General features: G+C 41.5%; 1 protein-coding gene across 3 annotated transcripts in view; it reads right to left on the bottom strand.

Annotated features, from left to right (window-relative positions):
• Positions 1-14,896, bottom strand: part of PITPNC1 (phosphatidylinositol transfer protein cytoplasmic 1) — an 88,840-nt gene extending 73,944 nt beyond the window's left edge. For 2 of the 3 annotated variants that reach the window (XM_080561175.1, XM_080561173.1), the window contains exon 1: positions 14,137-14,896. In XM_080561175.1, coding sequence (XP_080417301.1) covers positions 14,137-14,184 — 48 coding nt within the window. In that variant the 5' untranslated portion in view covers positions 14,185-14,896. The remainder of the gene's footprint in view (positions 1-14,136) is intronic. The other variant, XM_080561174.1, reaches the window with a different exon arrangement.
• Between the last annotated feature and the right edge of the window lie 2,035 nt (positions 14,897-16,931).

Genomic DNA, 16,931 nt, shown 5'->3' with positions numbered 1-16,931 from the left:
CAGCTGCGTAATGAACTGCTATGTAGACAAAATGGAGTGAAAGTCCTTTTCCTTTGAAACCTTTGAATTAAAGCTATCAGAAATGCAAAAGAAAAATAAGGGTTTGCAAAAATAAAAAAGCCAAAAATGTACCCCAAGTGCTCTGTAATTAGCTTTACGGCAGTGATAACATGACAAAATATTTAAAGAATGGTAAAGCTTTCATTAATCGGCAAGTCTATTTCTTTTCCTACGTAGCTTTCTTATACTTCCAGTAAAAAGAAAAAAGGAAAATGGTTTTAACTGTCACCTGATGGAGCACATGAATTCTGTCTATTGCTATACAATCTACCTACTGTGCTTAATTACTACTTAAATTCCTTCCTCTGAAAAATGTTATCTCTGTATTTCCTTGTTCTCTTCCCTTTCACTGCATTTTCTTTTAGCTGACAGAATAGGTTAAAATCCTGTTTTGAACCAAGAGATAAGAAGCCAGGGAGTGTTTGCACTGTGCTGCCTAACTTGGAGTTAAGAAGCAACATGCCAGAGAAATGAATACTCCGGGGAAAAAAATGTATCGGGAACCACCTACCAACACTAACATAAAACTTCACACTAGAATTTCACGCAGAGAATTGTGACTGGTAAGAAGAAATATTAAAAGACAACTGTCTAAGAAAAGCACAGAATAACCAGGTATGAACTCGACAAAATGAAACCTGGTAGACACAATGGCAAACTTTTCATATGCATCAAGACAAAATTCTGATCTGCAACCTATGAAGACTTTGCTAAAACAGCATTCTGACTCAAGACTTTTTCTCTAGTACCCACACGGACTACAGTGATTAGAAATGCTAGTTATTTATTTCCCAGGTCAACAGCCTAAATCAGACAAGATTCAAGCAAGGATTCTGTGACTTTCAGACTCCATGCCTGCACCAAAAGAAGGCAGAGGTTCTACATCTACACAAAGACCAGGCTAAGGGGCAGCTGAACAGGGATAACTCATCAGGACAGGTCAAATCCCAAGATTGATGGTGAACATCCACGTGGATGTATTGATCTAGGACACAAATGATACCAGACAGGATCTACTATTTTATAATAATTGCCTTCATTACAGCATTTTTATTGATGTCATTTGACCAAAAATGTTTTGCAAATTCAATTCTTAACTTGCTGTTCTTGTCAAAGGTTTGGATTAGCTACATACAATGCTGAATTCCTTACCATTAAATATGCATGAATACGTCAAAGACTAATGCTTCAGTGCATACTCACTGTTACATGGAAGTTTGTTAGTGGCCCTAGGGAATGTCCACTTTTCTGTACCAGCGAAGTCAATCAGCTGCTACCTATAAGGTTAAGCCTCGAAAGCTGAAGTAGCTGTCTTAATTTGCAAGCCTAACTTCCCAATTTGTTACACGTAGAAAAGACCTGCAGACAAAGATGTTAAGTGTAACGACCTGTGGAAAGGAATGCAGTAGCTAGAAGCTTGTAAGAGGGCTTAAGGACCTCCTTGTAAAGCCTTGAGATGTAAACTTCAGCCTTGTGTATACAGGAAGTGATACTAGTTTAAATAATATTACCATTTCAAGCCAATGTAAACCAGCTTAAAATCAAAGTATGACAAATCATACCACTTTCTGAACCGTTCTTTTTTTTTTTTTTTTTTGGCTTTGCTTTACTCATTGGGCAAAATGCAAAAGGAAAACTGAGGAAAAACCTTGAACTGAGTTCATGAGAAAAGCTATATATGCATACAACATCTCTTGATAATGAAAATCCATTTTTTATCCTATATTAAAAATCGGAGGACTAAGCTTTTGCTGGATACAAAATTTAAGAGTAAAGATGGAAGTCTGACCACTACTTCTAAAAAGAGCCACAAAAGACCTCAACAGGAGGCTGCTGTGCAGAACTCATATGAGAATCTCTACTCTGTGCTTTACTGTTGACGGTTACACCAGTCAGTTGCCTTTTGTATGGTTTTAATAAAATGTATTTTTGAAATGCCTTTCATAATAACCATCCTATCCTGACTAAAGTGTTCTTACTTGGTTAGTTAATAGTCTAAAGCATATAACTCTTTGCAGCAAGTAGAGAGTGTGAAACAACACTGCCATTTTGAATTATTTTTCACATTTTGGATTATTTCTGACAGAAAAATCTACAATTATTTTTGTTTTCGTGCCTGAATAGTTTTAGGAGAAAACAGGATGATGCCCATATGTTTCTATTCTTTTACTCTGAAGAATTCCCAAGGCCCAAATTACTGATCTGACTTAGGCTGACTTTCAAACCACTTTCTCCCCACGGAACCCTGCCACATGCAACATGGGTAAGGCTCTCAATGACAACTCCCAAGTTTTCCAACAGCTGCTGTCCTTGTACAGACAAACGGTTGATAAAGAAAACATCATTATATAGTTTTAAAGCAACATGTGAGATTAATTATGTGATTCCTACTAAGTTATACAGCTCGAGCGCTCCATATTGTGATGATAACTAAGAACTCTTAAATCAAAATTAATTTACTACTTCAATTCCAAAGTATGCAGATGAAAAGTTCCAGAGTAGAGAGAAACATTCACACAAGTTACTCATGCACTTTATGCAGCAGTGAAATTAAAGTTTCTACACTTAATTTGATAAAAGTACTCCAATAGTTGTAGCCGCAAAATACAGCTATATGGAATGACAAATACTTTTTCTTCCAAGTTTGGTCAGGACAGCATGAAACAAGTACAACACTTTTGAACCTTATTGGTTTCTCCAGTTTCTGCTGCTGTGAGAGATGAGAAGGAATCTAGGGCTGACAACAAGAACTAGATCATCAAAGCTGACCGAACATAGTATAAATCATTAGAATACCCTCAAATGCTCTTATCAGCAAAGAATTTTAAAATATTACAGCAAAAGTTGGCTAATTCTCTTCCCCATGATTGAAATATAAATTGTACTATTTATTATGTAAATATTGTAAAATAAGGGCTGAACTATGGCCTTTGCATATATATTCAACTTTGATGCATTCCAGGTGGATTAGCATACAGGTGGACCATGAAGAAATGTATTCTGGGCTATGCTGTCTCTAATGTCAATGAGATTCAAGCCAGAACTTGACCAAGTTGAGTCATCAGGGTAAAACAAAAGAACAACAAAAGAACTACAGGTTAGGAAAACCAAATGACAGGAGGAAATGGAGAGAGATGCCAGTGTACGGAAAGAAAAATCTAGCAAGAAAAGGCAATTCTGAAAGATTGTGAAATATATTTAGTGACCAAAACCATAACAATGCATAGTATACAAATTTAAAAAAACATCTTTCCTCTGCAGACAGATCTGTATATGCAGTTACACTTTTTGTGGTATGAAATGATAGGAAAAAGGATTTGTTAAGGGACTTAACCCAGTGCAGATGCAAAATTGCATAGGAATCTTCCTGAGCAGACTTGTTCTGATCAGGTTCAATTTTAACCCAGCAAACATTGAGTTGCTAAAAAGCGTTTAGATTCCTGTCAAACATTTTTATAAGCACTGCTCGAGAACTTAAAGAAGTGCTGGAATAATGCACGAAGGCCCTCTTATGCCTCGCCTCAGCTCTCATGTTTGGTATTTGTTATTTTAGGATATCAGTTTTTTGTGAGGTAAGGCATTAATTTTCTGTTCCATTTGTAACATCCTTTCAGTTCTTCGAGTTTTTAGGTAAGACATGTATTACACATTTTACTGATTTTATGGGAGTTGATAAAATTTAATACGAAGCTATTCTTACAGCTTTTGACAGTGAGAGAGATGGTTTGAATAGTTTTGCCTTTGCAGGATGTGTGCTGCCAGCACCAGGAAGGTGGGTGTAAGCTTACAGCAATCTAAGCCGCATTATATTAAGGTAGGGCAGACCTCAAAACAGAGGTACAATTCCTTATAGTGGACAAGAGGGAAAAGAAGAGATGGGATGAGGTCGGAAGGCTAATATGAGGAAATCATATGGAAACAGCAGCCACTGCTCCTCAAACGTTCTTCAGGAATTCAAGGTTTATTCAGGCTGTGGTCCCCAGAAGAAGGATGAGCTATAGACACCCCCTAAATGAGAGCATCTGCTTTTCTTCCCCATAAGAATATTTGTTTTCTGGAGTCTGCAGTGGAGGAGACTCATTGATTACCACTGGCATTCCTCAGACTGCCACAGAACAAGTCACTAATGTTATTTACTCTAGTTATGACCACTAAAGACAAATTGACATGCCTGAAACAAATCTTTGCGAAAAGGCAGGATTAGAGGTATCCACATTTAACTGGCATTATGCTTGCTGCACGATTAAATAAAAACATAACCACCTGTTACACTTATTTCTGTGGGAGTATCTATTTTCAATTATAGCATTTACTATCCGCCCTCAAGTATGGCAAGTAACACCATGGTAACATAAACACAGTCGTGGCTGCTTGAGAAAGTTAAATTATAAATAGCAATGTATAGCCCATGCAGTCCTGGAAATAAACTAACTAATCCATAGGCATTTGTTACTATGACATAACATTTCCACTAAAACGTTGTTTGCCTCATCTCAAACCCACTTGAGATAGATTTAGAAGTTTGGCATCACTTGACTGAGTGAGTTCATGTTCATACAACAAAAGAGCAGAGATAGTGGAGAAAATAAGTAATAGCAAAACAGTGGAAAAAAATGAATAAAAAAAAATTAATAGTGGGCTTTATTCTGCTTCCACTGAAGTTAATAGAAAGAACTTTCTATCCAAATGTGTAACAGAGTCCCTTTAATATAGGAAAACATGTTTTTATACTGAATCACTCCTGGAAAAAAAATAAAAAAGCCAAAAACCCATGGGCTTGGCTGAGCAGCAATCAGTTTACAAATGCAAACAAACTCAGCAACCCTCTCAGATCCTCGAGAGATTTCTGACCTCAGCGCTCTCTTTAGCTTCAGCCTGGGTGCAAGGATCCGTGATAACCGACGGAGTGCTGAGATTCGGGCCCGGGCTCGGTACCCCGAGGGGTGCTGAATTACCGACTGCTGGAGCCTGGAGCCCGCCGTGCAGCTCCTGGTGCACGGGCCGGCCGGCTGCTGTTGTGCGCGGCGCCTCGCTGCCAGCTGGCCGGCCGCCCGCCGCGTTGGCCGGGCTGCCTTACTCGGGAGCGTGACCAAGGACTCAGCACTGGGATAAAGAAAGGAGAATTGGAGATGCTAAGAAGTTAGGGCTGAAAGTTGAGGGAGAAGAGGTTCCTGCTAAGTTTCGTGGCGTGAGGACAGCAGCCATTTTATTCTGCGTAGGCCCCAAGACATTGTCAGAGGTTATACACAAATCCGAGGCCTTAATCTGGCTGTGTGAAAACGTCTTTTAGGTTAGGCAAGAATCCTAAAGATTTAGAGATGTCAGCTTGATTTCTGGTTGAGAACCACAGATTTGAGACATCTACAAGCTTTCTTTTGATTTACAGCCACTGGTTAAAGTCTACTTTCAACGAGACTGGTATAAAGCTGGAATAGATCAACTGCAGTCAGGGGAATTATTTCAGATTTACACCATGCAACTAAAACTGAACTTAAATTCTCAGCATTTCTATTCTAGAAATGTGCTGTGTTTTCTCACGCATGTTTGGTGAAATCTTGGCCTGTCTGACATCAGGGAGGGATCTCGCAGTGGTATCACTGAGGGCGGAATTCAGCTCAATGGCTTTCCTTTCACACAGAGTGAAGCAAAACAAAAGCTCATCCAGTGACGAAAGTGAGTTTTATATCAAGTCTATATGATAAAAGAAGCAGCCTGGTTACTTAAGACTAATCTTGTATACATTTCTTACATTTCTGTATGTCCTTCATTTGGCTTATGTCAAGTCACTGTACAATTAATTTATTAAATAATTTATTGCTCCAAGGTCAGCTAACTTGCAATTTCAAAGAAAACCTGAAAAAACTCAGATAAATAGCTGCATAAATTTGTCAAGCATCTTTGAGAGAAACAGATTATTGCTGCTAGGACTAGTACATTCAGATGGTCTACCAAGTGAGACTACTTAAAAGAACTTTCTACGTACAACCAGGAAAAACACCAGCTTGGCTTGTCTAATAACTTCAAGCTTAATAGTAGAATTATTACTGCCTTTTTCTTTCTGACAAATACAAACGTTTGATCCACAGCACACATTGATAGCCTTTCAAGTAACATGGTGACACTACCACAAAAGGTTATTTTTATATTTTTAAGTAACTTTTATATAAAACGAGAGCGAAAAGCTGAAAACATATTCCACAATTAGTTGTTTTTCTGACATCAGTGAATGACTGTTAATCAAGCAATTGAGCAACAGTATGTGTTATACTGGAGTGTCATTATCACATAATTATTTTGTCATGCATTGTAATAACATTTTTACTGAAAAAAAAAGTTAAACAGTGTCATTAATCGGGCTGCACATTAAACCTAATATGACATTTAGTGTGATGAAATGGAAAATAAAGCATACTCAGCATGCTCACAGAAAACAATTCCCACAGAGTCTAAGTATTCCTTAATCACTTAGGCAAGACTAATCTTAGAACAGACACGTAGATGCTCCTAAATAGCAACCATGAATTTTCTGGTGAGCATACGAACAATTTTTTCATAAACCCAATCTACAAACATTTATGCATGTGACTCAGGACATGACTATTTTTGCTCTAAATTAAGTATTTGCACAAGTATATGCAAAAGCTAAGAATGTGCACTGTAAAGCCAGCATTAGAACCATACAAATACAATACGAATAGAATCCAAAACTGCTTCAGCATTTTCTGACCACAGACAGGAAAAGATGGGAGATAGAGAAATTTTTCCAAGAAAAGCCATTAAAATGTCATTCCTACAATTCAGCACTCTGCATTATACATTACAAAAACAAAAATAGTATTTTAATACATATCCAAGGATTCAAAATTGGCTGATCACTTATAACCAAAATTGGGAATAGAAGATGAACTGAGAAGGAGATAAACAAGACTAAGGCTAGACTAAAAGCATTATATATAAAAGCAAGTTAAGTTCCAGTCTAGTTTCTCCCACCTACAGACTATAAATCCATCAGCTAAGCCAACACGAAATCTAAATTACCTCTACTTCACTGCTTTTCAGACCTAGTCAGCAATCCTCGGGAGCACCTTTCTCCTTATTTTCTAGACATATGCAGACTTTGCACAGTATGTCTATGCAAAGTTGGTAAGACTTCACTTCACCGTGAGGGTTTTCATAGCAAATTTGTGTGAAATGCCACTTTGCTTCATTTTGGGATCAAGGCATCAAGTGTTACAAAATAAATTGCTGGTCATGACAGATGCTCTATGAACCAAAGAAGAAAAGGATGAAATATATGAAAAATTGTTTTAAAAAATGTAAATAATAAAGAAGTTTTCTGTAAGCAAGGATACATAGAATTATTCGTCACCCACAGTTATTGAGTATATTTCGAGATAGATCGTATATTATCTCCCTCCATCCTTACAGTATTTAATGGTTGCTTGTGCGTTAGACATTCAGGATGGAAAGCCTGCATACATTTCAGCATCCACACTGAGTCGGTTCTGTGAGGACAGCCTGGGGAACATACTTGTCAGTCTACTAGGCACAAAGCAGAATACTGTGAATGAATCATCCTTATATGCTATGGGTTTTTCGTTACCTGACTAGGCAGTCTTTCGTTCAAAGGAACATGATCTCTAGCAGATTTAAACAATATAAATGCCTATCAGATCAAACTGAATACTCATGAAGGAAAATAGAATTTTTCACCTTTCCTGCTAATTACAGAGATCTTTCTCTTCCTATAATCTAGAGGGCTTTATACATTTTAAGGGCTATAAATCTCCTAACATTTTTAACATGTGCAGTCAGTCAAAAAGCACGTGAAGATTGGTATAAATATGATTTCTAAACTTACATTTACACAGATGAGGAAGTTAAACACGCTGGACTAAGGGAAGATGTATTTGACATACCAGAGTTATCAAACTTCAAGATGCTAATACAAGTATCTATGTTCGTTATTAGGTACACAAACAAAAGTGGCCTCAAAAGTGCTAATCCTTTAAAGTTTGCAGCAACTCTTACAAGAACTCCATGCCCTCAGCAACGGGAAGTTCATCCCAGAAAACAAAGAATAATTAAAAAAAACAGAAAGCACTGAGTTTTAAAAGTCAGTATTGATGTTCTATGCCTTTCTCTCCCTGTTCCTTAGTTTCCAAATCTACATTATGGTTCAAAGACAAACACACTTCATGGAAGTTCTTGATAACATCATAGTGCTTTAGCTAGAAAAAGCCCTAAAACACTATCGAGCTGCGTTTTCTTTTAAGAGAATTGCAAAACTTGGCCCTATATTTTGCCAACAAAGCCACCAAATCAAACATGCAGCATTATTTGATATATATATATATGTATATATATATATGTATATATATACACACACACACACCCCCTGTGGAGAAAACAAGTGTTGACAAGGAGAGACAGAGAGAGCAACAGAGATGAAGAGAGATGTATGTCAGAGTTTGGAGTTCCTTGAGGAATATCTGATCCTTTCCGCTGAAGGAGTTTGTAATGATTTACACTGAAACTTTAAGAACAAAGGTTTTCTTGTTTCTTTCACAGAGTTGTACTGCAATGTGCAAACGTGAGTGAAGGAGAAAACTTGTTATTTTCGGTCTCCTATTTTGCAGCAGAGCTCAGTGCAGATTTGACACCTGCCCTGCCCTGCTCTGAAGGTGACTACAGCTGGAAGAGGAAGGCCAAGCAAAAGCAAGGTACTTGTTTTTTCCCACGTCAAAACACAATTCTCACTTTCAACTGTTCATTCTTGCAACTTGACTGTGTCAAAAGAAAATGAAACAGCTGGTCTTGTTTGGTACTAGAAGCTCGCTACTGATGCTTTCTTCTTCCCGTATCATCTGTTATGCTGTTGGGATGATCCCCCCCAACCCCTACATTTTTGGGTCAGTTTAAGGTCACATGAAGGCCTGACGATGTGAGGAGCCGTGGCTGCCCAAAGCAGATCTGTTTGCTGCAGAGAGCCTTACACAAGGTTTCCTTTTGAAGAGTGAGAGATGTTCACAGTGGGGTTGAGAGCTTTTCTAGATCAATAATTAACCCTAGTCCTCAGACAAATGTACTGGTGCACCCCCACTATTAATCGTGAAGAGAAGGTAAAAAATCTGGTGTTCTTGTAAGGCACATCCAGAACGAATGATTAACTAGAGTAGAAAGTCCTTTGCTTCTCATAGCACTTCGATTATCTTTTAAAGGAACCAGCGTAAGACTATAGATGTATTCTAGCTGTTTATAATTTAAATTAGAATGAAATTGCACAATAAGCCTTCGTTTTTGCTGGACAACATTGGCTCAATATTGCCAGATTAACCTTTTAGGCAGAAGCCATGGTCACGTCATGGTCCAACTATTTGATTTACAAGTAATTAAAAGTGAACCACGTTTGAAAAGCTGCTTCACCTCATGCTTGTTCGTAGTTCTCTTCCTTACAACCAACATACTGCTTTTTCAGATGTTCCACACATTTGCATATTCCTGAAAATACGTTCTTTGGTTATAGCAGGAAAAAAATTTAAAAAATGCATGATTGACCAATATTTAATCTGTCTGTATTAACTGCAGGATGAGTATACGTAGTTTGTCCTGCAGTAGATAACTAGTTTGAGAAAATGTTTTACACTTTATACTGCACTTAGGGTTTTTCTATTATACATACATATAGTTACGTCTAAATATCATAGCACCTGCAACTCTCAGGGCATAAAAATACTTTCTCAAATGCTTTCATTGAGCTTTAAATCTCTGAATAAAGCATGCTCTAACAAGCACCATTTGTGCACAAAACAGTAGACTATGAAATCTCTCGAAGAAACGTACACAAGATTGAGAGAATACAAATAGTGTTTACACACATGTTGCTGAAATACTTTTATGTAAATAATCCACACTGGGAAAATTCATAATGTTTGAAATTTTGAAACGAGCTAAAACATTGGATATGTTTGTTAAAGGAGTAATCACAACACCTCTAAGGCCAGAATTTGTTAATGTTGAAAGGCTTTTTGTTGTAAATCATGATGTACATTTAAGAACCCTTTGCAGGTCTCTGCTTGTTTGTATTTATGACAATACAGCTGTTCCTGCATAGCTCATTCAGGCAGTGCTCCCCCACAGATCAGCCTTAGCTTTTATTTAAAGCATAGAATGGGAGCAATTCCACCAGCTTCAGCAGAGATAATCTTGGTTGAGATAAAGAACAAAGGAAAGGAGAACCTTTCTGGGTGTTTTTGTTTGTTTGTTTCGATCTTAGTTTAGATACTAGTCATACATACATAGCGCTGAACTAACAGAAACATTGATAGTCATCCCCATTTTCAAGAAAAAAACCTTATGACTACCGTTTATTTTATATTCAGCTTTAAAATACATGCAAGCTAGCTTTGCATCTTTATTAGCATTTTACAGCAGTAGCAACTCCATTTTCAACAGCATCCAGCAAAAATGTCTTTCCACCTACTCCTCTAAAGAATATCACTTTCCACACACATCATCAACTCAACTGTACTTCATCTCTTCTAAAATAAAAGTTCAGTAAGATGCTAACCTCTCAGATTTGTTCTACATTTTCACATAAAAGTAGCTCTAAAGCACAAAAAAACCCCCCACATATAATCCTTCCCGTGAAGAAAAGTACGATGGAATTACGACTTGCAATGAGACATGAGACTGAGAATTTTTTGGCATCTCAGCTCTTTTCAATTGCTTGGCGCTCTCTTCACTTGCTTAAGAATGTGTTTTCAACAGATGATATTTTAGAAAAACACAATGTAGCCTATTATAAGATTCTCTCGTATGATGGAACTATTTGTAAGAATGAACTAATAAATAAAAATGTAAGAAGAAAAATAATCAAGAGGCAGGCTCATTTATTAATTGCAGCTGGGCTGAAGATTGCAACATATCCTAAGCAATTAGTGCAATAGATTTTACTTGCTTTATGTATGATGAAAATACATAATACATACTTGCTTTATGTATTTATGAAAATGAATGTCTTTTTGTAATTTATGAGGTCTCAGTTTTAACAAAAAGGACTGAATTTGCACACATGCCTCCCAGAAATACCACAAATGAGGTACAGTGTGACTTCTAATTGGCAATCTTATTGGTTTATTCAAGCAACAGCTATATTCTGACCTAATTTGCAAAGTTCTTCCAGCAGTTGTTATTATTTTGCTTAGAAGTTAACATGACATTTCCTTTCTCAAATTATTTCAAGGCTAATTGGGCAGCTTGTAACAATATATATATGTAACAGCCCTAAAGAACTGTCAATAAAAAATGCAGTTTAATGAGTATACCTCAGCCTTGAATCAGTACTATAGTGTGGTGCCACAGCATCTCAGCAAGCGCTCTTGAAGCAACCTGTCCTTGATGCTCATGGATGAGGAACAAAATAAAATCATAGACTCTAAGATGCACTGCTGCCTCCTGTATCCTAGCATAAAATACACAGGAAGAGTTAAGTCAGCGATCAACATTTCTTAGGAAATATTTTATTGTCAAGAAAGCACTTGACATCCAAGCTGAAAGGTAAACAAACAAGGCTTCCATTAATATTTGAGCATCTTATCTAATAGGGGAATCGATGAAAGAACGCCCCAAGAAGTCTCTGCAGTAGCTAAGGAAAACCAGCTGTACAGAAATTCCTGTCTACATCATCTGATGATTTTCGCAGAAATGGCACAGGAAACCACTCCAGTTTTGGTGACAATATAACGCTACCAACTAAAGAAGGAATACCTTCTATTTATGGATAACCAGTAAGTCAGTGCTAAAAAAGAACGCTGTTTAAAGAAGTGCTTTTAAACACGTGTAAGGTGCACAGGCCAAAAGCCAGAATTTTCAAACAGAATAAAAAACAGAGTTGTAAAGCCCAAGTAAGGAAGGCAGCACAAGGAGGGAAGCCAAGCAGCTGCGTAAGTAACAACTGCATTTTTTACATACCTGTTGAAACCTACAACCTCAAGAATACTTAGGTGCTTGACTCCACTACAAGCTAGGTACCTAGGTGCCACTGCAGATCAGGGCCTAACTTGCCAATCCTGTGAGAAAAAGCATAACCTCTATTTCCACCAAATCTCACTTAACTTCAGAGTGACTTAGTACCTTGCAGAAGGCAGTTTGGGCCTCTCAGAACCAAAATGGCTTCTGAAGGGCAAGCACTGCCCCTAGATGCTCTCCTGAGGACTGCATAACGCTTCACCTGCACAGTCCCAAAAATATATATTATTGGCAGTCAGTATGAAACTAGAGGTCAAATAAGGTAACACCTTCAGAGACTGTAGGAGACGTCACAAAAATGCACCACTGTGAGAAATACAGCGCAGGACAGTTTTAGTACATAAATAATACCAAAAAAAGTCTGACAATTTTAAAGTTTTGTCACTGTTTGTTTTACAATTAATAATGAAATTCATGCTAAATACCAGACACGTCCTAGGTTCCTCAAAGTCATCTCAGCTGCAGCTCTTAGATTAGATGGATGATTCAACATAAAAGAACCTACAAGATACATGAGCATCTTTGCTAATTCTGTAAACGTTTTCAAGAATGAGAGGCTTCCAACACCTTCTGCCTCACTGCACATCAGCCATTCCTGTGTAGGGAGATTTTTCAACTTTTCTCTATCTAGAAATCTTGTTTAACAAGAATTTTTCAAAACAAATTAGATCTGTTCACTTCTGATGACATAATTAAATGCTATTAACTAAGTGTGGTAGCCTGAGGGCATCGGGAACCGGCTTGGATAAAGTATTGTCTATGCTACAGTAACACCAAACCCAAGTAAAACTATGTATTGAACAAACACCATCCAGCATCGCATTGTGTTTTATAACCTGGTTGGACAAACGCTGGAATTCAGAATGTTGCCTATGTACCTACACGTAAGTGGTGCTTTTGGGTCCTGCTCCCAGGAGAAGCACAAGCAGGCTGGTCACAATTTGGGGTTTAAATTCTCAGTTTTAAGGAGCTGTTAATTCACCCCATCTGAAGACAGGGACAGTCAGAGGGTCCAAACAACCGCCGTGCAGCACTAGCGAGGAGCCCTCCGCGCACACTGAGAGGAGGAAAACCACACCACGCAGCGACGCCCTTGCTCGTGGGCATTTAAACAAAACCCAGGAGCTAGTTTGCAAAATAAATGCATTTGGTTATAAATACGGGGTCGGGGGGCTGTGCCTGTGCTAACCACCGCCACCCGCTCCATCCACCGCGGCTTTCCCGCGCCCGCGCGAAGCAGCGCGAGGGGCGTGGCCAGGACCGAGGGGGCGGGGCCATCGCAGAGGGGGCGGGGCCAGGGCGCCCCCTGGCGGCGGCGCGCTCGGGGCGCTCCGGGAGCGCGGCGCTGCCCCGCCAAGCGCCTGCCCTCGGGGGCCGCTGCCCGGCACCGTGTCGGCGACAGGCGACAGAGCACGGCCGGGCCTTCCGCCGCCCGTCGCGCCCGCGGGCCCCGCTGTCTGTGGGCACAAGCGAGTAGGCGGCACGGGCATCGCGGGGGGGTGCTGCTGTCCTAAGGCAGCAAGCTGGCAGGTCACACGCCTAACCCCTAACGCGGGCGTTAGGATGGGGACAAAAAGCGGTTTGACTTTCAGTTGTTTCTTTACACGACAAAAAAAAGTTTGACTAGGAAATTACCGCTAGCTAGCCTACCTGTGCCAGAGTTTCAGGCCAGTCCCATCTGCGAGGATATTTTAAGCAAAGGTGAAGATATTTTTAGAATCTGGGTTTTGGACAAACGCTTTACGAGGCACGGGATTTCAGCACGAAGCGTTCCCTTGCCAATATGCTTAAGGTTCTTCTTAAAGGTCTGGCTGCAAGATCTTTCAAACACCTGGGCGCCACAAAGCTTTCGATACGCTTCACTTACCTTCGTTCCTGCGGGATTCCTTTATTTTGCAATAACAACACGCCTCTCCCGCCAATCCTACGACCAAGTTTGTTACGTGAAGGAAAACCACTCGGTAAAACAGACGCGACCTCAACTCGCCTTGGAAGAGCAAAGCCCGGGTGGGTGAGAGCCTGGCCGCCAGCAGCGGCGGAGCTTACCTCCTCAACTGTCAGAGGCATGCAGATCCGGTACTCCTTCATGAGCATATTCCTGCTGCCTCGGTGCGCACCGGCAAACTGGGAGAAAAGTGGTTATTTCTGCACGGTGATCACGCCAAAAAAAAAAAAATAATAATAATAAAAAAAAATAATCAAGCCTCTTTTCTCTGGGCGCGCTTGGCAGTGCGTCCGCAGGAGAGTAAGGCGACCATCCAGGAGGGCTGACCGGGCGAGAAGCAAAAGCGGCAGAAGCAAAACCGACAGGAGCGCTCCTCTCTCGCAGCCCTTCCTCCTTCAGGCTGCGATCATGTGAATTTCCCACACGCACGCAGGGCTGTGTACAAAGAACCCCAACCCCGGGCGCCGCCGCGCACTCAGAGCCATCCGTCGGAAGCGTGCGAGAGCGGCAGCCCCTGGCGGCTCCGCCAACACACGCCCGGGGCTCCGAAAAGCCCGGAGGAGCCCCGAAAGGCGGCGGGGAGGCTGCGGTGCCAGACAAAGGCTCTTTATAACGCTTCCGAAGGCGGCTCCCCGCTGCTCACCGCTGGGCCGAGGGAAGGGGAGGGATGCTGGAGGGGGGAGGCGGTGCGGTGCGAGCCGATCCGATGCGAGCCGGCGGCGAGGAGCGGCTGGGGCTGGGGCTGGGGCTGGGGCTGGGGCTGGGGCTGGGGCTGGGGCTGGAGCCGGAGCCGGAGCCGGGGCTGGAGCCGGGGGCACGGAGCGGCTGCAGCGGCGGCCCCGGCGGGGCTGACATCACGGCGCGGCAGGAAGGAGGGCGGGGGGACCGGGGGGAGTAAGGAGGGGGGGGACCGGGGGAGGACAGGGGGGGACCGGGGAGAACCGGAGAGAAGCGGGGGGGGGGGTGTCCGGGGAGAATCGGGGGGGTCTGGGGAGAACCGGCGGGGGGGACCGGGGAGAACTGGGGGGGACCGAGGAGAAGCGGGGGGGAACCAGGGGGGTTCCGGGCAGCAGCCGCCTCTCGGGAGGCTTTAAACAACCCGGAGGGGCCGGGCTGGACCCCGCGGGGGTCTCCCGGCGGTGCCCCCCCGGGGTACGGCAGAGGTGCCCCCTTTGGGGCGCTCCGTGGCACCGCGCAGAGCCGCAGCCCCCCCCCCCCCCCCCGGCCGCCCCCCCGTTACGAGGGGACCGCCGGCTGCAGGGCACGGCGAGAGGCGAGCGCAGGATGTGGAGGCCTCACCCATTTCCCCTCTGGTCAGCGCCTCGCTCTCGGGCGGCGGATTTTGCAACGCAAATAAAAGTGGGTTTCGTGTCGGCTGCTTGCTTTCAAACGCCACGCACGGAGTTCGGCGAAAACCCACCTCCTTCCTCGCTGAGTAACAACGCCAGGACCATCGGGGGGCCTTTCTTTCCCTTCCCAAATTAGTTACGTCTTTTTTGGTTTTGACGTGCTTGCTTTTCATTGTATTTCTTTCAGAGAAATGTAAGAATTATAAAATTTCAACCTGATATGCACGCAAACCAAATTCGGAAACTAGCTGAGAAACCTGAACTCTTAAATAACCGTGTGTAAATCATGAAACATTTGTATCGCTGTTTCTCCTATAAGCAAACGGCTATAGAGCACGCACTGCAGAGCAGCGCTGTGACTGCAATATTAAAACATAAAGCGCTGTATAGATAACGGTAGAAGACACCAGCATTTAGAACTCATTTATTTGCAAAGACAGAAGTGATGAAATACCATATTTGGGACAGTTAAACATGAATTTGGGTCTACAATGAAATGTGTTTCATAACAAGAAAGAGCAAAACCCCTCATTGGTTCCAAATGTACATTTCAAAGCGATGTACACAATTTTTAGCCCAGAGAGGACACAGTGCCATCTCCTGGAGCTAACAATATCGCTTTTCCGTTCCATCCCATTAATGGCACAATATTTCACACACCCTGACTTTCTGGTGAAGTACAAACACCTACACAACGAAAGAGAAAATCTGGGAGCTCTGCTAATAGCCCGGATTTTCAACTGAGGTATGAACAATGCAGTTAATGAGTCTTCTATTTCAAATCTGACAACAGCCATTTATATATATCTAACCTGTAGCTATAATTCATAGTGTTGGCAGTAATATTCATGAAACTTCTATGAAAAATAGCCAAAACAAGGCAGTAACTGCAATATTACCTACAAATGAGAGAGATCCAAATTCAGATCCAAAACAATTACTGCAATTTTAAGTGATTTGTTACTGGCTACATTAATTGGGAAAAAAAAGTCACCTGGATTTCTGCTGAAAAACGCTGTAAAAATTTGAACTGCTTTGCATACGACCTAGATGCTACTCAATTGCTAAATAAAATGGAAATGAAAATTACTTTCCATACCCACTGCAAAACATTCTTAAATCACCCCAGACTTACTGCCACAAACACAGCTCGTTCTTGTGCTGTCTGCACATACACATGGGGAAAAAAACAGTGACCCTAGCAATAACCTTTACAACTCCGAAATATGACTGCTGTCCCGGGCCTGTGTAAAAGGCATGCTCATCAAATGCTTTTTAGGGGACATGCTGAGAGAGGAAACTCATAGCTCTAGCTAGCCAGGAAGCTTTTGCTAAGCATGCCTACCTGAATTTTGGTTATTTTCTGTGAATCGTCAGAAATTATTGCTCTTACCTCTGCAACATGCTTTCTGTGATCAGTTGGAAAAATCACCCATCTTTCATTTCTGACCTAGGGGGAAAAAAACAATGCAAGCATATTAATGCATGCTGAACACTAATTCCGGGTGGACTTGTGTCACTAAAATGTCAATTCCTAATAAGAGTCT

This window comes from Anser brachyrhynchus (genome assembly GCF_964034855.1).
Source record: "Anser brachyrhynchus genome assembly, chromosome: 18".
Classification (NCBI taxonomy): Eukaryota; Metazoa; Chordata; class Aves; order Anseriformes; family Anatidae; genus Anser; species Anser brachyrhynchus.
Note: the sequence above shows the minus strand (reverse complement) of the source record. Positions and strands in the feature narration are given on the sequence as shown.